Source organism: Neodiprion lecontei, chromosome 4 (genome assembly GCF_021901455.1).
Source record: "Neodiprion lecontei isolate iyNeoLeco1 chromosome 4, iyNeoLeco1.1, whole genome shotgun sequence".
NCBI lineage: Eukaryota > Metazoa > Arthropoda > Insecta > Hymenoptera > Diprionidae > Neodiprion > Neodiprion lecontei.
This window is the reverse complement of record NC_060263.1, coordinates 37070708-37094567: the sequence shown is the minus strand read 5'-3', so window position 1 is coordinate 37094567 and position 23860 is coordinate 37070708. Positions and strand designations below refer to the sequence as shown.

Below are 23860 nucleotides of genomic sequence, written 5' to 3'. Positions count from 1 at the left end.
AAGTCTTAGTAGAATGAATGAAAGCCGTTAACTCTGGAACGCGTGCGTGCATATGGTGGTAAATACCGGCATTCGTTTGACGTAAGCTAAATGGCATTTGATCCCTCGTTAGGATTATAGATCGTTTTAGGACTGCTGAAAAATATTTTTTGAATCCAGCTAACACCAAGATAAATTATAAAAGAGAGAACTTGAAATTATTACGTATAATGCGATTGTAGTCGCAAAAATCTGTACGGTACCATTTTTTCTTAACAACGGATTCATCTTCAAAGAATGAAACTGTCTCAATAGCATTACGCACTTTTTGTATAACAAATAAAATCGAGAAACCTCGACGACAATTCATCGTAAACGCCTCGTAAAAAGAGCAGCTATAAAAAACCGAAATTTATAAAAATCGTGTGTACAGATGGTGCACAGCACGTGCTTACATGTGACGTCATCAAGCGTGCGTGGAGAATGAATAGAACATCATTGCGAAATTTCCACCAATCACAATCTTGGAAATTTGCTGAATAGTGACGTCATGTAACGATATTGGGACGTACTAGCGATGATTTATATGCATATGTATGCAGTATTATTGAACTCAGTCGGTGTTTTGAAACGAACTGTCATGTACGACTTAGCACTAATCTCTCCATCACAACTTGGAGTAATGAACCAAGAATTGTGACCAATCCAATTGACAGGTGAAGACATGAACGATAATCCACCTTACAGTGTGTTATCTAAACCTATATTTATCATTTCATAATTGTTTATATTATATCGACATCTGCAACCAATTCTTATTAAAAATGCACTGGTTTGGAGTTTTGCTGTTTGTCGGATTGATTTTTGTAGCGATAAGCTTGTGTGAAGATGCGCCAAGGCCAAAAATTGGTAACGATAACAATGATTTTTCAATTATAAAATAACTGAAATAGCCAAAGTACACACGAATGTCGATCACTATATCACCGGTTATTTTCTTTACTAGCAATTGTTGGCGCAGGGATCGGTGGTGCCTCAGCCTCACATTTCCTCACAGAATTACTTGATGGAAATTTAGAAATTGATATTTTTGAAGCAGATCAAATCGGTGGTCGTTTGGCTACTGTTAGAGTTAATGATGAAGAATATGAGGCTGGTGGATCCATAATACACTCACGAAATAAGTACATGAAAGCTTTCCTTGAATTGCTCGGTAAATATGATGTAGCACTACTACAAACAAATGATATGTATTTGAACAGCTATCTCTTAATTTTTATATTCTGCTAGCTGGTTCTTTGATTTGCAACATGAATCAATTTCACTCAAAATTTATATGTGTTAGAATTAATGTAAATCGTTCTTCTTTGCATGGTAAATTGAGGAATGGAAGAGAGACCTACTTCTAAGGGGATGAGAGCAGGCGTATGGAACGGAGGTGAGTTTGTCATCATGGAGAGCAATTGGAAAATAGTGACTATGATGAAGCTACTTTACAGATATGGCATACAGCCATTTAAGCTCTACAGGTATAAATAAAAATTCTCTTGTACGCAGTAGAAGGAAATAATTATTTACCTTACATTTTTCATGCTGCTTGAAACGTAAAGAAATTTTTTTTTCTTGAATCAGCTGCTCTAGTATTTAATTTTGCGTACTTTGAAATAGTTAACTTGATAACATGTGTTTATATCTCTATTTCCAACAGGCACGTTAATACCATTCTGGATAGTTTTGAAAATATATATCGATATCAAGATGAAGGAGTTGCATATGACAATGTTCACGATTTGATATCAGCTATGAGTCCAGAATTTCCAAAACTTCTACAAATATCGACAGCAGAATATCTCCACTCCCTAGGATTTTCTAAAGAGATTATCAATGAGCTAGTCGAAGCTACTTTAGTCGTAAATTATGGACAGAACACAGATGTGCACAGCTTTGTGGGTTGCGTGTCTGTTGCTGGTGCAGGAGCTGATCTTTGGTCTGTTAAGGGAGGAAATAAAGAAGTAAGAAGGAATTATTATATGAACTAAAAAGCATTATGATACGTGAGAGAGACATGTATGACAAAGTACGGTAATTAATTATTAATCATGGCATCACTATTTCAGGTACCTATACATCTTATATACAGAAATAGTAAGGTAAACTTAGTGCCTTCACAAGTTAAGGAAATTCGGTACTTGTTAAATAATGATTCCCTACCTCAGTATGAGATTTCATACAATAACGCAGGTACTATTTAAATACCTTACGAATTTTATTATGTCAAAACAGTTCTGTTTGTGATTTATATTGACGTAATTTTTTTATTTTATCATCAGGTAGCAATAATGTGATGAAAAATATTTACGATATAGTCGTTATAGCAACACCATTGACGGAGGATCAAAAATACGAAATAAAATTTATGGATTTTCAAAAAATTGAAAGCCTGCAATTCCCAGGGAATTATCAAACAACAGTGGCCACATTTATTCAAGGAGATTTAATACCAAGCCACTTTGGTTTGGATGATCCAATAGATGCAATATTAAGTTGCGATCCAAACAAAACTGAAATTAATTCTGTTGGTAAATTATTCCCAGTGAATGGACCAATTGGAAAGGACTCTCAAGTTTGGAAAGTTTTCAGTAAACATCGTCTGACTTCGCGTCAAATTAGTTCCATGTTTTCAAACGTAAGAATTTCTACCTTCATTCAAGAAGTGACAGTAAAATTTGACCATTCTGAGTTTCAGTATTATTGATTTTTAACTAGTCATATGACATTTCATTCGCGTTGTGAAGTTCAGTTTCAACTCATAAAAGATCCGTTTGCTCATTCAAATTACTTGTAACGATTTGATATTTTACATTCAGGTCGGTCAACTGCGAGAAATACCGTGGAAAGCATATCCGAAATATTCAACAGCTCCACGATTGGATAATTTTCAACTTCATGATTCGCTATACCACGTTAATGCAATAGAGTGGGCTGCTAGTGCAATGGAGATGAGTGCTATAGGTGGAAGAAATGTGGCATTATTAATCCATAAAAAATTAACATCCTGCTGCCGAGAATCGTCTGAAATCGACAAGCAAAAGTGTAAATACTCGTGTGAAGAGAAGACAGTCCGGCGAAATACACAGAAATCAGACCTGTAATAAGTATTGCCTAATTTGTTTTCGTTATCAGATATAAAGATGCTATGATTATTTTTATTAATATTTTTAATAGTCATTAAAGACTTCTATCTTGTATTATAAAACCGCGACAGAAGTTTATTTCATCTTACCTGCCCATTCCTGACGATAATAAGACAGAATTGATTTAAAACTTTTTCAGTATGATGCGTTTAAACACGTTTTATTTCTCACTGAATATTCCTTGATATGAGTACAGATAAATTATACTATAGCGCTAATTGCTATACATGTAGCACGCCGTTTTTGGCACTAGATTGATGTTGCAATTGATTGGCAATAACCGTAACCGATTTTGATCACTATTAAAAGCCGATTTTTGAAGCGGGACTAAGGATGGCCGTATTGGGTCAAGAGTAAGGCACGTATCATGTCTAGTTACGCTAAAATAAATCAAAATTTTTTTGACAGATATTCAGAAGTACGTTATTATGAGAAAGTCTTGAGTGCGGGTGTTTTCTCTTTTCAACTACAACTAAAACTTGACAATACAAACTATTACATGATTGTTAATCTATAGCTTATACATAAATTACATCTACTCTCAAGTTTAAGCATCGGATGTTCGCCCATTATTCATGAACCTTTAATTAGTTCCTTCAAATTTATTCAATAAAATTTGAAATATTTACAAATAATTTTATAATTTATATGTGTACGATAGGTGAAAACAAATTAAATTCAATACTCTCAACCTTATATTTAAAAATGTTAAGACGCGTGTGAAAATTTAGAATATCAATAATACAGCTATTTTAAGCCGTTGAAATATATATATGTATAGTTGTTTTCAATTAAGTACAAAACAGTTTTTAGTACTTTTTATCTTTCTAAGTCCTACGATACGAAGCACGGTAGATACATTTCGGTTATTCTTATTTTGTACCAGAAAAAACGATCGGTGACTTCACGTAATTCTTTATGAAATCACCTAATCAAACCCCTGCCACATTAAATGATAAGTAAATAAAACTAATATTGGCATTGTTGCATCTAGCAGCAACATAGGAATCAGGCTCTCGAAACCAAACCGTGTAATATGTAAATGATGCACATGTATAACTATCGATTTATTTGATCTATCAAAGATTGAACGTATTAAGACTTACTTTGATTAAGTCTTCTCCTTTTCATGCTTGAAGCAGAGAGCCAGAATGCCTGATGTTAGTAATTAAATTGCTAATATGTACAAGGGAAATGTAATACGAACAATATTTTATGATTATGTGTAACTAGCAGTACTATGACTACATTGATTAATTTTCAATGTAACGCAGCTGCCACTATTCATTCAAGTCTTTCAAAACTTTGGCTTCCTGGGTGACATTCAAGAGTTATAAAAATAAAGTGTTTCTTCATTTCAACAACTAATACTTGACATTCAACTGATTCCTTCTCAACACCCTGTTTGTCACACATATAACTTATTTACGTTACGCATAATCGCTAAGATATTGTTTCTACAGAAACGAAAACATACTGACTTCAGAAACCAAAAACGCAACATTTAATGCAGAATCTGAGTCTTTTCTATTCGTTATCACTTAAAAGCATCGATTGCAAACTTGATCCTGAGGGTTGAAAATATTTCCACGCACACTTAATCCGTAATGGAAATCTGTGCAAAGCCTATCAAAGCTTTGTCATCTGGTACTTCGTTTGCCGCATACCCCGAATTCTAGAATGAAACATTTATTTGGTCAATCTGGAGAACTGATTTATAGAGTATAATTCAAGCTTCCATCCTTACCGAAAAAAAAAAGTCGAAACTCAATGCACTTAATTCAAATTCAATGCAATTGAATTATATTCAATCTACTACTATCACTTGATTTTAATAATAATTACCAAGGAAAATGTGACAGTCCGTAGTTGACCTGCACTGTCGATGAGCTTTTGTAGATTTGCTGCTATGACAACAATATCTTTGCCGTCAACCAACCCTGCGCCAACAAGTTCAGCAGCAATACCTTCTGCAGAGTCGATTCCAACAGCAAATTCGAATCTTATATCATTCAGTTCTCGTTTCTGATTTCTAAAGAAAAATTTACGAATTCTATCTTACTCTGAATATGTGAGTATGTATTATTAAGTACCGATGGGTTAAGTTTTAGTTCTAAATCAAAATAATATAAGAATTGAATGAAAATTCATCAGAATTATTCATACGTTATAATTCGATAAGCAAACAAAATAAATTTTAATCACAGGATCGAAAATGCGGATTGGAGGATGATTTTCAGGTATGTTGTTTAGATTTGGTATGGAATAGAATGTGCTAGAAGGGAAGTTTAGGAGAGGCACATACTTGGAGTTTTCTTCGCAACTGAAATGAGCATCTGGACGACTGTAATTATAAAGTACCCACGAAGATTAGACTATTTTATTGTACAAAATGTGTTCTACAATAATTTTCGATTATGGGGTGGGGAAATAAGGAACTTCAAGACATTTAGAAACTCACCGTAATCTAAGGACCAAATTTATTGGTACATTCTGTTCCGCAGCTTGGATGACAACGTGGCTCTGTGCAGGTTTCACCATACCATAATCTTCTTCAGATTCGACAACTTCGTCTTCGCTACTACCATTGTCAATTGTGTTTACCGGCAGAGCCTCCTCTCTTTCTCCGTCGCTCGAACCACCACTGTCCTCTTCTTCCGATGACCACACCCATTCGCCGGTCACTGTTCTGTGCAATCGACCCGAAGTTCCTGGCTGTCTCTTGGAAGCCTGTCAGTATAGAGATGTTGAAATTTACTATGTAATTACGTAATCAGTTAATGACGCACGATAATGAATAAATAAGATTTACAAATCTAGTTTTACCTGCTCTGCTGGTAATTTTCTTGTAACATATTTACGATACATTCTGTCGTTTGATAGATTTATTTAAACAAAGAATATTCGACACCTCACGTGTTGTTTAACTTTCTACAACAATCAAATATGAACGTACTTTTTGCACTCGAGTTTCCAAACTAGGACCAATGGCTACCAACGTCTGTTGCAAGTACTTTTTATCCTTAGCTTTTTTGAAGAACGGATGTTTCAACAACTCCGTTGCCGTTGGTCTGAAAGGAGAAGAAGAAACACAGTAGAATATCTTCACAGGCGTGAATTTGCAATGCAAACGTATGACGCATTAACTTGTTTTGGTAATGTAACTGTTTAATAGATGACGGATGAGCCGAGAGTGAGTAGGTGTTTATTAACTGGTTAGATACTGGACAAAATTTGAGATATTTAAGCCTGCTAAGAAGTACAGCAAAAGGTTCATAAATTCAGCACAGTAAAAACTAATGTCATAGATTAACATTTAGATACAGGTACCTTATGGAATTTTAATTATTACATAATTTGTATCACCTTTTTGTGGGATCCTTTTGCAGGCAATCTACAATCATTTTTCGAAATGTTTTCCCATATGCTTTGTATTGATCTTTGTCATCCGCAGCTGTATCAAGGGTAGGAGGATCGTTTTGTAAAGTCAACATGAGAACTTTCATTGGTGGGTATTTATGGTAAGGCGCTGTACCACTAGCCATTTCAATAGCCGTAATTCCCAGTGACCAAATATCCGCTTTGAAGTCATACCCGTGATCCTGTACCCAGATATTTCGTCACGTTATGATAACACAATACATGAATAAGTACGCTTCAATCTAACAGTCAATTTTATCAGTCGCCAAATTCATGCGTCAACGGCGAACAAGATTATATTGATATCCTGATTCTTGTTTGCGAGAAAATGCTCAATATGTATGTGCAGAACTGCTGTTAAACGGTATGAAAGGGATATGCGCAAAATCATCAGGTACAAATCTGCTTATCATGTAATTTTTTTCAAAATATGACTATTGATGCCAATTTATGAAGTTTGTTTCTTTTTTTTCCAGTTATACTTATAACAGGTATAAATTATATGTGAATATTCGTTGAAGTACATAACCTGATAAGAAATAATTTGTTTAGACTCGTATGATGCACTAGCTCAGATCGAATCCCAGAGAAATTAAAGATAATTTAAAAAGTACAGCATTATATCTAATAATTATTCAAAGCCTGTTATTGTTACGTGCAAGGGATTATTAAATAGCATACATTGTTATGAACATTTCAATAAACCGATAACATGTGTATGTTAATATTGGATGCTTTAATGTGAAGCAAAGCTGTTGTGAAAGTCTGTAGACATACTAGAGGTAGAAGCGATGAAATTATACCTCGGTTCATAACTCTTGCACGGATTATGTTGTTAATAATCAAACTTTAAAACTTCAAAAAGTACGGTTTGTATATTCCGTTACAATACGTCATGGTATTGCTGACATTAACGCATCAATTGCAGGCTAAGAAATTGTAGAGCAACTTTCCTCTCTCACCTGCTCCATGACCTCAGGTGCCATCCAGCATGGCGTTCCAACAAAGGTGTGCCTAACTTTTTGCCTGCTCAAATCTCGCCCAGTCGCAAGCCAGGCGCTTACGCCAAAGTCGGCAATTTGAACAGTCCCATCTTCTCCCAGCAGTATATTACCCGCTTTTATATCCCTGAAAAGAAGTGAAAATTGAATTCAGGAAGGTAAGTCATTTAATGGTAGAAATCGAAATAACATGGACATTGTTCAAGAAAGTAATACTCTGCTATCATGATTGTTCTGTATTTTTCGTTTTTGTTCATTTTTTAAACGCTGTATCATACTAATTACCTGTGAATTTGACCGTTACTATGAAAGTACTCTAGACCTTTCAACACCTCTCGAAGTACCGTTGCTATTGTTGGCTCGTCAAACACTCCATGTTTGCAATTTGTAGTCCGTGTTTTGTGTTTAATTATATCAAGTAGGGAACCTCCTTCCAACAATCTCAGAACAAGCCACAGCTCTTCTTTCACGACAAACGACGTGTAATAAGTTACTACATTCTCGTGATTGCATGATGACATAGCTTGGATTTCTTTCTACAATACAAAATAGAAAAATCTTATTATTACGCTACAGCATTTTAAAATATAAAGTCGGTAAGTTTTATCCCAGTAGGTCTAACTAAGGACTTTCTACTTATCAGTCCATACCGAGTTCGAACAATTTTTATCTTCCTATTTGACTTAAGTCTTCAATACTCTTTGTATTTTATTATACAATTCAGGTTAAATAAATATTGAGGGCTGGACATTTCTGACATGTACTTCCATTTCAGTTGAAGAAAATGTGCAAGGAAATTATTGGACTTAATTACTGACCGATCTGTTAAAGTTTAGTCATTACATCTCTTTAATATAATGACTCCGATTAATTAAAAACTTAAACTAATTACAGTGAGTAATGGTTGAATTGTACTAAAAATTTTCAAGGGATTCGAATAGCCTGTGTGGAAATCCTTATAATCGTAAAATTTCAAAAAAAGGGTTCCAGAAGTTGCATACCAACAATTCGTCCATACTCGTGTTCCATTTTTCCAAGTTTATTCGTTTGATTGCACATTTTTCTTGACGAGGGATGCAAAATGCTGCATGTACTACAGCCGTGGCACCAACACCTAGAATGAAACAATGTAATGCAGTAAACGAGGCAGCCGGAGATATTGTGGGACATATTCTTGAATTGAAATGATGACCTCACATCTCTGATGGCAACAATTTAGAGAAGAAGAAAAGTTGACTCCTCTCTCATTTCATCATCAGAACAATTAAATCCTCTCAATAAATTGTTTACTGACAAAATGAGCTCTCAAGTATCAGACTATAATAGGGTCTACAAAAGAGAAGATCATGGTAAAATGGTACTGAAGCAAGGTGCATAAAGGAAGGAATGTGATCCTCGCAGATTATTGATAAAAAACGGGAAAAAAAAAACGTAGAGTTCATTATTGCGTGATCGGTGAAATTTCCTCACGATGTTAATTCATCCGCTATCGCGGGTTTGCACGCGGCATTGCATATTCATAGTTTGTACCGCACGCGCATATCGACCCTCCAAAGACAGCAAAGTACGAAAATCAATTCCTCTCTCCCAGCGGTCGATGGAAATTCACATTACCCGCCAATACTATCCATTTGGCGTTTTTAGGGGAGTCTAATCCATCACGTAGTAGATTTCCCATTCAATAAAGTTTGCCGAACGATTGATGAAGCGCGGAATCACGAATAAAAAGTAAATCGAAGCCCCTTCTTGACCGACTGAACCAACCCTCGTCTCGCATTGCTGCGGTTCTTCACAATAATTCGTGAGCGGAGACGTGAAATCGATTTTCATTTTCGCACTGCAGGATCTTTTATTTTCCTTTCTCTGATTTTGCGAAAAATTCAGTTGCGGAACTTCAAAGTATATAATGTATATACGGTAAAACAAAGCTGCGCGCAGATTGCCACGATTGATTTGTAAATGAATATAGCAACGAGTAAGAAATTACAAATAATTGTAGGTTCTTATTTTGAATGAATAATAAAGATCTTATTGCGAGATAAGATAGTACGATTGAAATTTTATTAATTATACGAGTAAGTGAAGAATTAAGTGATATGTATCTTTGTTTTACCGATAATTCCATACTATCGTGTCTGTACAGCGAGTGTAGAACGCCTGTATACATATCTATATATACAAAATAAAACTGTAAATTTGCCGGTGGCATTCCATTGATAAACAGAAAATGTTCAAACATTTCAACATACATATTTACGTAGTACGTTGTTCTAATAAAAATGAATTATTAGGAGATGAGCGTAGGTAGTTGGAGGCGGAGAAGAGGCAAGGAAGGGAGAGAGGCGAAGGGGGAAATGGGCGAGAAGAACGCTACACTAACACAAATGCATCGTCGCAGCGAGTGTACCACTACCGAAAATATTTATTAACCTTGTTAAAAGCATTGACCCCGGTCAGATGGGTTTGCATCGGTTAGTCAGGTTTCGGAACTAGGTTAGGTCACTTGACGGCCGGTTTGACGCGCAAAGAGAAACGGTGGTGGATTACCCTTGCCAAGAAATAACACCCGTATTTATAGTTAGGAGAGAAAATTTGAAAGGAACTTCACGTCTGGAACGAAGCCTAAGTCGGCTCGATCTTTTACCGTAACACAACATACGTGCGAGGTGATATAGGTGGATTTAAATAGCCGAAACCCGGTATATGCTGCAAGATCCAATTATCATCCAAGAATTTTTTCTTAAATAAGCTGAGGGGGATTAATAAGCGATTAGGGTGTTGATAATTACCGATAACTTCCTTGAGGTCGTAGTCGTCTTTGGTATTGGGCCAGCCCTGTACGACCGCAGTGGAACTCGCCGACGCCATTTTGTGGGCTAATGCAGTGCCGAGACGCGAGTGTTTGGAACCCCGTGCCGAGTAGTTACGATAGGTATGCGCAAGACTTGGTAAAGTCGCGCATTGGTTTGTCGTCAGGCGAAAAGGCTTCTGTCGAAATATCCCCGGCGAACACGCTGGCAATACGTCCGGGGATATCTTCCTGCAGATATCAAATAGTTTTATACTATCCAGCCTGCTTCTCTCTCCTTACACGTGTAATTCAAATGCGGGACCAATATGCCTATGTCTCTCTCTCTCTTTCTCTTTCTCTCTCTCTCTCTCTCTCTCTCTCTCTCTCTCTCTCTCTCTCTCTCTCTCTCTCTCTCTCTCTCACTCTCTCTGTCTTTCTATCTCTTTTTCTTTCGCTCTCCCCCTCCCCCGCCCCCGTTGCCCATCTCTCTATATCTATCTATCTACGCATGGTTACCCGTCGTTCCACATCTGTCAACATGCATGTAACTATACATAACTATTTTTAACTGAAAATAAATACATGCGTCTAGCCGAACATATATAAATACGACGTGGGTATCTATTGTATTTGGTTTTGGTCCCACTGCGACGGGACGTATTTATCGGCGAAGAACGCGTCAACGGTCCACTATTTGTCGATATTTTGAATATTGTTCGTGCTAAATGTATGTACGCAACGATATGTTTTGTCTGACAGAACAGAATATGGGTGAAATAATAGATACGTATCATAAATGTACGGTGATTCATTCTTTTCCGAATATTATTGGGGTGAAGAAGGATAATATTATTCCTATGTACGGTGACGACGTGTCGAGATTTCATACGGATTCGTGTAGTCCGGCGAAATTGAATTAAGGCGATGTCGTATATGTATACCTTATACATATTATCTCTTCCAGGAATGCCGTCGTATCAATGATATAAACTGCACTGCAGGTTGCGGACTACGGTTTTTCATGTATGAAAATCTATATCGAACAATCTCGAATATGGACACCGAACATCGCTGTTACTTTGTTATCTATTCGAATGAAATTAACAGCACTATGAAATACATGTACATGTGTACATGTACCTACGCGAATTGTAGATGAACGTTTTCAATTTCTTCGCGTGATCTAAAGAAGCGCGATATACAAATTTTTACCCAGCAAAAACAGCCAACTTATGCACAAGGCAGTTTTCAGAATCTAGCTTTTCAAACAAAAACCGATACCGTAATGCAAGACGGAAAATTGAATTTTACGTGTCCGTTTATGGGTAATTGGAAGAGCTGTAGCCAAAGAACGATATATTCTATAGCACTACTTAAAATTATAGCAATGATTCGTAGTTATAGTTGTGTGAAGCATTTTTTTAAATCTTTTGTGTATGTGAATCGCTGTATGGCAAATCAATAATTGAAGCTAAACCGCCTAGACCTTAATTATAAAAAACGGTTCAGTTTTATACGATTGAGCAAATATTGGCGTGGGATGGAAGATTAGTCATAGGTAGCTTACATATTGGTACATGTTATTGTCACTGGGATTAAGAGTTTAATCGATAAGAATGTGTGTGCACATTATCTTCCCAGAGCTTTGAAAATTCTCAAAATCTAGCAGGTTGCGAAATTGAGTACGCAGAAAGCTCGGTCTGACCAGTATCTGTCTGTTTGATTTGTATCACTGGCGCAATGTGTTATATCGTTTAGAATGATACGCAGATACGCGTAATCGATAACATTTATATTTTTATGCAATTGCACACAGTACTTGCAGACTCGAAAGGAGTAGAAAAATGTCGTACGCACATGAGAATAATTGATTCAGATACGTATAGATTCTATTCACTCGAATTTTGCTTGTTTCTTTCAAATACAAATAAAAGAACCGGTCCAATTGAATGTCAGGATTCAATCAATGTAATTGAACGGAAATGCGACTCACAGCAATTTATATGTACATATATATCAATGAATACACTTTGCAGAGTATATACAAATCATCGATGTGTTAAGTAAGAGTGTGTTTTCAAATATTTTTGCGCATGCGTGTTTATTCGAATAATTAATAAACGTCGAGAATTTTTCAGTGCTTTAAAAGTCGAAGGATCGACAGAGACGTATCTGAAATCTACTTGAGTCCATATCGGCAGTAACTGTATCAATGCAGCATAGCATTGAAATAGTTGCAAATGAAATGTGTGGATACGGTAGAACCATTAGCGGTTGGATTACAGGAATAAATTTACTCTTGATTACAACGTATACCTATATGTATACGTATTATGTACGAGAGAGCAAACACCTTGGGCTAATCTGACTCATCCGGGTGTTATTCTCTAATCAAATATAACGTGAAACCATAGGTTGTTATAATAGATTGTATAATATACATAATTGTACGATTGTAAATTTGGTAACTGTTACACGTAAGAATATCGCGAATAACCACGTAGATAATCTTTTATCCCATTGCAAAATAATGATCCAAATATGAAAAACGTCTGTGTAAGAAGGATTGGATCGTTGTTTGCAGTTTCACACACTCAACTTTGACCATAAAATTTTTTTGTACAAATAAGGATCAGTGGTGCTTTACACAGAGATAAAACTATTCAGTGTCGACCAAATTCGGTGTACAAAAATTGATTAAAACGCCCTTGACGCGTCGATTGATTTATGGTTTAAATTAGTGTATCTGTAATTCGTCGATGGAATTTACACGACCGTGACTATTGTACCGTAGGGATGGATTGTTGTTCACAGGGTTGGCTGAGTTCGTATATCGACATCAGTGTTCTTCCCCGATGTTTCAATTAGTACGATTAGGAAATTCAATTAAATCAAGAGGAAATGCGATATGCCTGGCTACTCGTACATCGGGTTATCGCTCGAGTATTTGCACAAAGATTTTGAAGGCTTTTCCGTTTTTACGCACACAGAAAGCGATTTACCGATGTAACGGAAGCCAGCAGCTATAAAATACCGTGGAAAATCGCGCCTGCTCTCAGTGCACTGCTAAACGCTTTAGGCTCCACACGAATATAATAAAACGCAATAGCATAACAGAGAATTGAAATTGAATTAAAAAAAAAAAAAATAACGCATGCAAACGAAATATCGAAAAATGTACCTTCTCGTAAGACAGACGGTTAGTTAATTAATTATATGCTACGCATATGTCGTGTTTCATGTATTAACTGTGCGCAGGTATATTGAATACTACAAAGCTTTAAATGTGCCTAATATCCATGTACTTACTATACCTATAACTCGAATTGTCTATATGTCCAACATTTGTTAAGTTAATTATCAGCGAAGGAGAAATTTCTCTATACACATCGAAAAGAGATACGTATCGTTGATTATCTGTTGAAAGTTTTTCCCCACCAGAAATTATCGTCAAGAACCACAATATATACACTGCGTACAACAAATACATACGGACAAACGATTTATGTAGTTTCCGTATATAAATTACTCATTAGTTTCAAATAATATACATACCGCGCAAAAGGTAGAGAGTGAGAGAGAGAGAGGCGGGGGGAGACTGAGAGAAACAATGAACTTCAATCGTACATACAATAAATCATAATGCATGGAATATGCCACGAATATTTGAATGTTATTGCACCATAAGATATTAGTATAGCGACGACGGATGGAAACGTACTGATAAAAAATAAGACTTGATTACGAGTACTGAGAAATTTCAACGATCTTTCAAATTTACTTCTAAAAACAGCGAGTAGACGGAATGTTTATTTATAATTTCTGCTATATCACGTGTATGCCACGCATTCAATTTCACTCGGTATAGAAGGTATAATAATCTGCATTACAGTTAAAACACGGCACTGTTACTAGAGAGGCGTTTTTCCCGCGGGTAAGAGAAAATCTTTTGGGCTTACCTGCTTCTACCCAGTACTAAAGTTGTCAAGAATCTAGTGTCTTGGAACTTTAATTGCCCATCGGTAGTGGAAACTGGCGCCGCGGCACTCAAAGCCCCCGTCTTAGGCTGCCTCATGTTGCCTCTGTGTATGAAACCAAACAAACTTGGATGTTAAACGGGTTGCCGGTATGCAGGCGCTATTTGTAGAAAATTATTTGAAACCGTTGGATAGAATTTCACAGAACTTGAGGCGCGCGGGCAAGATAATGGGTTGCCAGTCTACAGGCGTTATTCGTACAGAAAATTTGAAACTGTCCGATAAAATATGTCACATAACTTGAGGCGTCCGCTCAAAATAATGTTGTTACCCATCGATGCTATCGTGAACGAACCATTAATGACACAGTCCAACAAGAATCACAGTAAATCGTGTATAAATGACCGTACAACGGTTTTCGCATCTTGTGTGCGTGCCGTGCCTCTGCAGCTTTACGAAGCTGTCTGTACACCCTTTGAAAGGCATGGAATATTTCTAAATTGACAACCGCTTGTCACCTAAATAGAATAATTGCAACCGGATTGGCCTCACAACTTATATTTAGCTTTGAAGGGGGGTGAATTTTATCCTGTTAGCTAAAAATAGCAATATGTAGTGATAATGAACAACTGTTTGTCTGGCTTTACTTCCGTCTGTCGGTGTGATTTTGATTTTTAATATTATTTCTTCAACCCTGTAAATATCTAAATTTTTTTTCTCCCGTACCCTTCTATCATACCTATATTCCGGATGTGCAAATAACGTATGATATATATTTGTGAAAATTTCGGTGAAATTTTATCACATGTTTGTTCGCGGGTCGATTAAAGGCAGCTTATTGTTCATACCTCAAACATCCGAAAATTCCTTTTATCTCAAGTTTAACGCCGCTGCAGTCCATTGAGGGAACCGCTCCTAATCTATGGATTCAACAGCATTCAGATTAGCGTACCTAAATATGCCTCACGCGCGTCATAACAAAATACGTACATACAATATTGTGTCTGCCTACGTAGATCCTTTTATACGATGCGCGTGCGTGACACATATGTATAACGTATGGCAGAACCGGTATATTTGTTTTACTTATACAAATAATTTTTAGTTTCGTACATCGAGGAACATCTTGCACTGGGTAAAAGTTATGGAACAGATAAGTTAATGGTTGACACGAAACAATAAGGTAGAAGCACGATCGTACATCGTTATAACAACCGAAACCGTGGCTCAGTGACGTCCGCGTCTGACTAAAACAGTATTGGGAAAAAATGTAAAACGTGACTTCTGATACGTCGTGTATTTTCACTTCCAAAAGAAACGTCCTTGTCACCTAGAAGGCCGTTAGACTGTGTACCGACTGAACGTTCGCGACATTTGGTACCTTATATATACTTTACGGAAAAACTGGAAATCCGAGTCATTGCAAGAAAACGCGTTCAGATCTCGGAACGGAACATACAATTATTGTTTAGTCTTTCTGTGAAATATTCGCGTAGCAAAAATGTATCGGGACAAAGCAGGTCACGAATCGTCTATCCTGTTTACCGATTCTGAGAGGTATGACTTCGTGATTTGACAATGAGAAGCACTTAAATACTCCCAATACCGATAGCCAAGATATAAGTGCAGGATCGCCTGACGGCAAAGTCACGTGGTGTAGGTCACTTTGAATACGGATTCTAAGTGATATTACAAACTGAAGAATCAATTACAGTAAGGAAGGCTTTCGTGCGAACTCGCATACCAATTAGTCACTTCAAGTTTACAGACGTATTGATTCAACGTCAAGTCTTATCGTCGAAATTCATTTTCAAAAATAGCCACACATAACCCAGAGTTCTATTTGCGCCGTATATTTTCCGTTCAGATTTCATTGGTCAGTTTTTTGTTGACTAGCAGAGATTTTGACTTTATTTTCCCTCCCTTATGATAATCGTATTCAGAAATATTCTTATCCACAGATTCGATCGATCGTTTTGTTCGATTCCGAAAACGCTTTGATGTCAGATTGTGCCATTTGAAAACGGAATCTCTTTCCTCAAATTGAATTAGAAAAAATGCAATTTCAACGAAATCATTGTTGTGCTCTAATATCTGCGATAAAAATCAGCATTTTTCCTTTTACTCAAACCCGCGAAAAACAATTTATACTTGCGAACGGTTGCAGCAATGGTTAAAGTTAATGATCAATTGACCCTCAAGTCATGACACACCCAACTATAAAGTGTTCGTCGTGTGCGCACACATGTCATATATGTGTGTGTCATAAACTCGGATAGATCGTTACACAGGTTACGCAGTCAGTGTTTAATAGAATGCAACGATCGTTTATCGTTTTACATATTATATTTATGATATATTTGCACGATAAAATGGAATAAGGATATCTTCCAATCAAAGAAACGGAACCGTCCAGGCAAACGTAAACGCGCGTTATTGAGGTATACAAGCTTATACATTCGTAGCTGTAAATTGTCGTAGATTTTAATTGTTCGTAAACTACCGCCCCTGACGAGTGAACAAATTACAATTGTGAAGACCGTTTAACGAACAAACATAAATTGGTCCCGGTGAATTAAATAATCGATCGAATACGTAGCAATTTTACAAAGAATATAACACGTACATGCGTATGATATAATAATATTATGAAAAATTATTATTTTATCCAAGTGCAGGTGAACCCATCGATCTCGTAATTTCAATTCCAATACGCATCGTTTTCGAACCTCTGATATTTGAAACAACGTAATTTATCCAGTATCATACTGTAAAGGGTAAAATATGACCATGTATACAGGCTCACCTCTCAGACGCTCCTTTTACCGATCCAACAGGATACAAGTCCGGAAATAAATCAGTAGCCATATCAGTAAACTTTTGAACTGTTACTTAGCTTTCCCATATCGAAGCAAACGCGTAGATATAATAATCTGTGATAATCTGTTCAAAAAGAAGGAAACTACTGTTTCAAAATCGTTGCACTAATATACCGAACAAAAAATTGTAAAATCGATGCTGTCGCAATTAGGCTCGCACAATAGATCGGCCCCTTTTCATTCCTGTATATAGTTTCCGTTTCCGTTCGGCACAATCGCGGTTAAAAACCGTTTGCAATTTCGGCGTTAAAGTTTACTCGAAACGATTGATTTCTTTAAACGTTTCCTCTCTTCTTTTACTCGTCTTTCCGGTATCACCGAACGATCCTGTATCGGTGGTAGAATTTTCGGATCGACCAGAGGGACGGACGGGGCACTAAGAGATCAGGTCGGATGATCCTTAGTTCGTCGCTAACTGAACGAAACGAATCACTACCACCTCGGGCATCGCTTACTTACATTTGTACGACGTCCTGTAATAACATCTGTGTTTATGTGTATGCACTGAAGAGCATGAGGAACGGGGTTCTGTGCCACCCGTCGTCAATTGGATAACTATGTAGCCACAGTTTCGCCGTACAAATGCTCGCATTATACCGGGTAATACATGCACGTATGACACTCGACTATACCTTATATTTTCCTCGTAAACCGAACGGATAAACGATGCTCGCAAACTTCCAACGAATCTTAAGTTCATACAATTATAAGAAGGATTCGCGCATCAAATTACGCCAATTCCTTACTTCATTTTTCATTAATCCGGCGTGCAGGATGTGCAATATACGAAGATTAACGTATGAGGTAATTTGTGTATATTGCGCAAATTATGTAATAACTTTTTACGATCGCTCTTACGTTAGTCGTAAATCCTTCGCATTATGGTAAGCAGTACATGCAAGCCCCAAAAAAAGTATGAGTAGACCGATATAAGCAGGCAGATATTACATTGCACGATGTACGGAAATTTTTCGCCTCCAATGACGAAAATCTCCGAATTCAAATGAAAGGTATATTTCAGACTGATACGACTGTTGAAATAATTCGACACATTCTCTCCTGTGGAATAGCGGACAAACGATTTTCGACTTGTTTGTATAACGGAATTTTTTAGTATACATAAGTCAGGCATTCCATTTTGTTATTTTTAAATTATTGACGAAATATTGCGGAGAGATCACACGTCTGTTTCGAAAACTATGATCAAAGATACAGTCAAGCACAATAAGTCTGCACTTGTTTGGTGGAATTTTACCTAATCGAGCGACCGGAAGTTGGATAGTTAAGGCTTATAAGTAGCTGCATCGCGATTAGGCGCAAAATTGATCGATTGGATTCTCTTTCCTTTCATGGGATATTGTTCAACGAATTTGTGTACAACGGAGTGTGTATTATGCATAACGTACAATATTATATATTTAGAGATGAGGAAGCAGGTACAGAGAGAGGTAGAGAGGTCTCGTAAATTAATTGAGCGTTCCTCCAGGGGAAGAATAATTCGTGTCACTTCGGGCTAATCAAAACCGACCTTGAATTTTAACTGGGTGATGTATAAAACGTTGGGTTTATGCGAAGAAAACCTCGTTCGGCATCCTTATACCGTTCAAGGTATACAATTTTACACCAATCAATTGTAACAAATCGTCGCGCGCTATTAAACATTGGTCTAAATAACGCGCTTATACATCGTATAATGAAGTATATTGCAGGGGATTTCAACGCCAAGTCGACCGTTGAATAGCTATGAACTGACTAACTCAGACTGACTATTTTCCATGCTTTCAATCATCGACTCTTCAAGTTTTTCATAATTTACACAAATTTCCAAAAACAAAAACTATGTAAATATTCCCGTCTCACATACTGCGGTTTGGACTCGCTTATTGCGCAGCTATTATTTCATCTAATCGTTGATATGAAATTAAGATTCAATGGTCTAGACAATGTTTACAAGGCTCACGATAAGCCGGATGCAGTGATTGTGATTTGTGAGCAATTTTGCGATTCAGAAATCTGGTTTCAACCGACAGTAACAAAACTGATATCGTTGCAACGTTGGCACAATATTAACGCACAAATACCCTTCGGCCTTGTGTGGCAGTTATCAGAGCGTTTCAATTAATTACACAAATTTTCATGGCAAAAATTGAGAATATTAAAACAATAATAATAGCAATAACAATAATGATTGTAATTACGAATGCACGGTACATTTTTGTCGTGGAATTGAAATCGTTGCCTCATACTATTTTCCACGAGCGAACCGCAAAACATCAGCTTTTTTCTTCGATGTGAGCTCAATGATCTGATCACATACGATATCACGAGATTCGGTCTTCAAAATATTCCAAATATTCTATGAGTATGTTGAAATTTTTTTTAGTTTTCAGACAATCGTCGATGACTTTCATCCGGAATGAAAATGACGGCGCATAAACATGTTTTCACGTTTGTTCCACCTTTCATTTCAGATCACGAAAGTACTTTTTCTGTCTTGCATATCCGGTGCTCTGGGCCAACAACTGAACTACACGCAAATTTTCGAGAAGAGATTGCTCTCCCAACTGTACCCAAACTCGGGTAAGATCGATACGATCGAACAACCATGGCGAGCCGTGAAATTCCAGTCTTCCTTCACCCCCTCGGCAACGGTATTGCAAGATCTATCTGCATATCTTCCCGAGGACGATTACGACCTAAAAGATGGCTTGACGAGTGATCGGGAATTCTCGGACTTCCAGAGGGACGACAGAAACTTACTTCCGGTAAAATATTATCGATCCTGAGAAAAGTGGGAGAAAAAAACATGTTTTTCATTAATTTTTCAGGAATATCGGAGCCTCTGCCAGACCAAAACTAAGAAAGTCCAACTCAGCGATTCGCAGTACGAATACCAACCGCCACACTATCACGAGGTCTTCTGTAAAGCCTATTCCTTAATCGAACGAGTCCAGGCTCTAGCCAGACCTTCACAGCAGGTAAAATCCTTGCAATTTAACGCCAATTCCCTTCTCTGGATACTAGACGGGTCAAAGGATGTAACTTTGGCGATTTTTGTAAATCCGCCTCTTTTTTTCCTCGCTTGCTCAGATGTGCGCACATCCGAGCTTCCACTGTGTTCAAAGAAGCAAGACCCTGTTCACGGTAAGACGACGTTGGGAAAGCGACTGCTGGGAGTCTCACACGATGCAGGTGGCAAGCGGATGCGAATGCATGTGGCCAGTTTCAACCCTGGGCGATATAACCGAACACTATTAACGATTATAATGGCAATGAAGATGAAAGTGGCTTGATGACACAATTACGGATTTACAGATAAAAGACGGAAGCGATATATCCGTGTCTAATTATTTCTTTGCCAACCTTGCGCGACACCTGAAATTGCAAGCTTACAATGTCGATGTAGATGACTGCGATCGATGTAGCTACTGCAACAAGGATAGCTTGATAAAAAAAAATCACTTTGTCGAATCACTGAAAGCCAATGTAATGTATATCAGCATATTGAATTGATAAATAAAAATCAACTAATCAAATTGTATATTGTCGCTTAAAATATTATATTTCTGTACGATATACACAGTTTATAGCGTTTGAAGTTATTTACAAAATGCTACCTGTGACTCATCATTCCTTAGTCCTTTTTTTTTTACATCTTACCAGGAGTTTGCTTTATGTTTTGGCAGGAAGTGAAAACCTTCGGGTACTTTGCCGAGAAGCATTTCTCTGAAAAATAAACGCAGCACGAAACGTCAAACGAGATCTTCAGACAATTTACAAATAATTTAAAACATGTCTTAACAACTTACGATATTTTTATCCAGTCCGCACAATTCGAGCTAGCCATAAGCGTTTCCATATCATCTCGACCCCTGTAAAATGGCGGTCTTTCGTTTATCTTCTGCGGTGGTCGCTCTAATATTCCCACAGGTATGTATCTAGTGAATGAACATTATATGTAACGAATCGATAAGAATGAAGTTTCCGTTAGATTCAATCGTACCTAAATATCAAAATTTTTCCCTCAAAAATCGGCAAATCTGTAAAATTTTTACCTGTGCAGAAACGACATCCACTCAAGTAGAAATCGTCTGGTTGTTTCCACGCCCCTAGTGTCAGAGCCCCAATGTTCAAGTCCATACTTGGCATATTTCTTAACAATTTCAAATCTCTCGGTGCTTGGCACGTCCAGCAGTTTTTGTTCCTTGAACTCTCTGAATATCCACGGTTTAATCAGAGCACCACGCCCGACAGTAACACCCTGTAAAGAGGGGTATTTTTCCTTTGCACTTTTGTAATCATGAAATGATAATATATCCCCGTTGCCATAAACCGGAATTGGCTTCGCCGCCTGAGCACACCTTTCTATGTATTGCCAGTCTGCCATCTTAGTGTACCTCTGCTCTCTCGATCTGCCGTGTACCTGCCGATTTATTTTTGTCTTTATATAACAAGGGTAAACTGATTGAATCAACAGTGAACATCAGTCAATTTGTTTGTTGTTTAAATCATTTTTAAATCACAGATTTAGGGGGTTTTGAAATTAAATATGTTGACACTTGGAAATTTGAGCAAACAATAAGAAATTGCAGAACCTGGTAAAGTCTGATGTAAAGAAATTAAGCTTTACCAATTGTTTTTCGACAACATTAATAAAAGTCTCACCGTTATCATCGAAGCTCCCCAGTCTCGGAACAATGGAGTTAAATTATGCGCAATAGGTTTGTCCATGTAAACTCCCATCCTGGTTTTAACGGTCAAAGGAATCTGCATGACTTGGCTAATAGATTTGATCGTTGTTTCCAGTACGTTCAGTTTATTAAGCATTCCACTCCCTCCGCCTTGTCTATATATGAGATCTATTGGACATCCCAGGTTTAGGTCGATGAAATCGACCTCAGCTTCGCTGTCCAAGAGTTGAGCACACCTGGTAAGAACTCCGGGATTGTTGCCACATATTTGTGCACCAAATATATCCTCAGTTTCGTGCCTCTTAACTAATGCCCACTCTTCAGTGGCACCTTGCAATATTTTAGGAGCCAGTGCCATTTCTCCGCAGGTAAAATCAGCTCCATATTCTTTGCAAATTCTACGAAATGGCAGGTTACCGACTGTTGTCAACGGGCTTAATAAAATCTTATCTTTCCAGTCGATTCTTCGCCTTTCTGAGGGTAGTTGCCTTATTATGTCGTAATCAGACACTGGGCCAATCTTTTGGTCCACTTTGATTGAATTTTCAGAGTTTCTAACAGAGCCATTAATCGTTTCGTCCTTGACGCCATTACTGGAAGCATCCAGATTCGTTTCATGTTTTACTTCTTCATGTGAATTATTTTCTTTTGATTTGAATTCAACATTTTCGTCAGTCTTTGCGATAATCTCAGCCTGATTAGATGTTGCAGTTTTCTTCCCTGCAGCAATTGTAGCATCCTTCTTCCTCTTGGCCGCATCATTAGCCTTGACCACTTTCTCCGCTCTAGAAAAATTATACTTATGCTTCCTAAGTTTGTTTTGTAAGTCCTTGGGCAGTTGATTTTTGGTAGACATTGGTTTTTTTTTGTACTCTTCAAGCTTGGCTTCATCAATTATATTTAGTCCCTTTTCAGTTAAGTGCACAGCACCCATTCTGCAAGCCGTGCCTCTAGGGCATCGACCGATTGTATCAAAGAAGAAGCAGCTGTCAGCAATGTCTTTCGGTTTAATTTTCATGTACTCCACCCTGTCGTGCATAAACTGACACCTTGTGTTATCACATTTTTTATCAGGCTCTCCAACCGCCTGGTCTACGACCCATGGACATAAATTTTCTTCTCTAGGTGCTTTGTATGGTGGAGGCCTAGCCTTGTTTTGCCCGCGAGGTTTCTCCTTCTTGTCATCTAACTTTATTTTTTTATCCACCGGCTCCTCAGCCAGGGTTTCATGCTCAACATCGCCTGTTTGCAACGCTGTTTGTTCCTTGTAGACATCAGTCAATGCTTCTTCTATTAAGAGCTTTTTGTGATCTTTGATAATGAACCTATGAATGAAAATAAAAAATTAAGATAAAATGGCGATTTTTGTTAGCATAATTTTTTTTCAGGTCTATAATCAACTATCAACTCCTAGTCTTTTCTTGTTTTGACATAGCGTGTTTATTATGCATTTTGAGGTTAGCACACCATAATTTATTGTAGTTCAGCGCTACTTAAAAAAACTGACGAATGACAAGATTTTAATTTGGTTGGAAAATTATATCTTCCATTACTTGTCTTACTCTGGTTTAATGGGGCATACGCCTTTCAATTTATCTTCTTTAATATCCAACGAAACGTCGGCGGATTTTTCAATCGCATCGGCCATTCTCATGCAGACGTGCTGACTGAAGAAAAATTACACGGTGTAATTTACACCGATATTGCGATCAGATCTTGTCTGGTCAAAGCGAACCACGCGCAGAGAGAACCTTCACGCATGGCAGCTACGGAAACGCTGTGAGATATTACCGTCATGCTACAACCCACGCTACAACCTAAGCACAGGAAAGTTTCTGGATTGTGTTATCGACCGAGTCAGAGCCGGCTCAAATATGTGTAAAAATGAATACAAAACGAAGGAAACGCGTAAAAGTAGTCTTTCTTCA

General features: G+C 37.4%; 4 protein-coding genes across 11 annotated transcripts; 2 read left to right on the top strand and 2 right to left on the bottom strand.

Moving 5' to 3' along the window:
• The first annotated feature begins 563 nt into the window (after positions 1-563).
• LOC107224972 (prenylcysteine oxidase) lies at positions 564-4653 on the top strand. Of its 3 annotated transcripts, none has more exons than XM_046738127.1 (7): positions 564-695; positions 986-1192; positions 1364-1508; positions 1688-1991; positions 2097-2220; positions 2310-2665; positions 2847-4653. In XM_046738127.1, the coding sequence occupies exons 2-7, from the start codon at positions 1168-1170 to the stop codon at positions 3129-3131; spliced, it is 1239 nt and encodes a 412-aa protein (XP_046594083.1). In that variant the 5' UTR covers positions 564-695; positions 986-1167; the 3' UTR covers positions 3132-4653. The 3 variants fall into 3 exon arrangements, with proteins under 3 accessions (XP_046594083.1, XP_015520742.1, XP_046594084.1); XM_015665256.2 differs by having other exon boundaries at positions 608-888; XM_046738128.1 differs by lacking the exon at positions 986-1192 and having other exon boundaries at positions 608-695.
• LOC107224976 (serine/threonine-protein kinase OSR1) lies at positions 3305-17658 on the bottom strand. Of its 5 annotated transcripts, none has more exons than XM_046738121.1 (13): positions 17169-17658; positions 15211-15282; positions 14345-14467; positions 10384-10634; positions 8596-8708; positions 7880-8130; positions 7547-7721; positions 6540-6775; positions 6130-6244; positions 5635-5903; positions 5479-5517; positions 5019-5205; positions 3305-4848 (listed from the first exon to the last, which is right to left on the bottom strand). In XM_046738121.1, exons 1-13 carry the CDS (start codon positions 17228-17230, stop codon positions 4771-4773), a joined length of 1971 nt encoding a protein of 656 aa, XP_046594077.1. In that variant the 5' UTR covers positions 17231-17658; the 3' UTR covers positions 3305-4770. The 5 variants fall into 5 exon arrangements, with proteins under 5 accessions (XP_046594077.1, XP_046594078.1, XP_046594079.1 ...); XM_046738122.1 differs by having other exon boundaries at positions 7556-7721; XM_046738123.1 differs by lacking the exon at positions 5479-5517.
• Positions 13455-20745, top strand: LOC107224978. Of its 2 annotated transcripts, none has more exons than XM_015665263.2 (4): positions 13455-13584; positions 19713-20006; positions 20070-20219; positions 20332-20743. In XM_015665263.2, exons 1-4 carry the CDS (start codon positions 13540-13542, stop codon positions 20497-20499), a joined length of 657 nt encoding a protein of 218 aa, XP_015520749.2. In that variant the 5' UTR covers positions 13455-13539; the 3' UTR covers positions 20500-20743. The 2 variants fall into 2 exon arrangements, with proteins under 2 accessions (XP_015520749.2, XP_046594088.1); XM_046738132.1 differs by lacking the exon at positions 13455-13584 and adding an exon at positions 17803-17841 and having other exon boundaries at positions 20332-20745.
• Positions 20746-20764: 19 nt separating this feature from the next.
• On the bottom strand, positions 20765-23857 carry LOC107224974 (tRNA-dihydrouridine(47) synthase [NAD(P)(+)]-like). Its single transcript, XM_015665258.2, has 5 exons — positions 23495-23857; positions 21907-23257; positions 21297-21664; positions 21051-21179; positions 20765-20967 (listed from the first exon to the last, which is right to left on the bottom strand). The coding sequence occupies exons 1-5, from the start codon at positions 23584-23586 to the stop codon at positions 20898-20900; spliced, it is 2010 nt and encodes a 669-aa protein (XP_015520744.2). The 5' UTR covers positions 23587-23857; the 3' UTR covers positions 20765-20897.
• Between the last annotated feature and the right edge of the window lie 3 nt (positions 23858-23860).

Bases quoted from the DNA above. Each gene is read 5' to 3' on its own strand.
- LOC107224972 (XM_015665256.2), top strand. From the start codon at position 804: ATGCACTGGTTTGGAGTTTTGCTGTTTGTCGGATTGATTTTTGTAGCG. The intron at 889-985 runs GTAACGATAACA...TTTCTTTACTAG, and splicing joins TGCGCCAAGGCCAAAAATTG to CAATTGTTGGCGCAGGGATC. The intron at 1,992-2,096 runs GTAAGAAGGAAT...TCACTATTTCAG, and splicing joins TTAAGGGAGGAAATAAAGAA to GTACCTATACATCTTATATA.
- LOC107224978 (XM_015665263.2), top strand. From the start codon at position 13,540: ATGCAAACGAAATATCGAAAAATGTACCTTCTCGTAAGACAGACG. The intron at 13,585-19,712 runs GTTAGTTAATTA...CTTTCATTTCAG, and splicing joins ACCTTCTCGTAAGACAGACG to ATCACGAAAGTACTTTTTCT. The intron at 20,007-20,069 runs GTAAAATATTAT...TTAATTTTTCAG, and splicing joins ACGACAGAAACTTACTTCCG to GAATATCGGAGCCTCTGCCA.
- LOC107224976 (XM_046738121.1), bottom strand. From the start codon at position 17,230: ATGGCTACTGATTTATTTCCGGACTTGTATCCTGTTGGATCGGTAAAA. The intron at 5,518-5,634 runs GTGAGTTTCTAA...TTATAATTACAG, and splicing joins AATTTGGTCCTTAGATTACG to TCGTCCAGATGCTCATTTCA. The intron at 5,206-5,478 runs GTATGTGCCTCT...ATTTTTCTTTAG, and splicing joins AGTTGCGAAGAAAACTCCAA to AAATCAGAAACGAGAACTGA.
- LOC107224974 (XM_015665258.2), bottom strand. From the start codon at position 23,586: ATGAGAATGGCCGATGCGATTGAAAAATCCGCCGACGTTTCGTTGGAT. The intron at 21,180-21,296 runs GTAAAAATTTTA...TTCATTCACTAG, and splicing joins TGGATGTCGTTTCTGCACAG to ATACATACCTGTGGGAATAT. The intron at 20,968-21,050 runs GTAAGTTGTTAA...TTTATTTTTCAG, and splicing joins GCGGACTGGATAAAAATATC to AGAAATGCTTCTCGGCAAAG.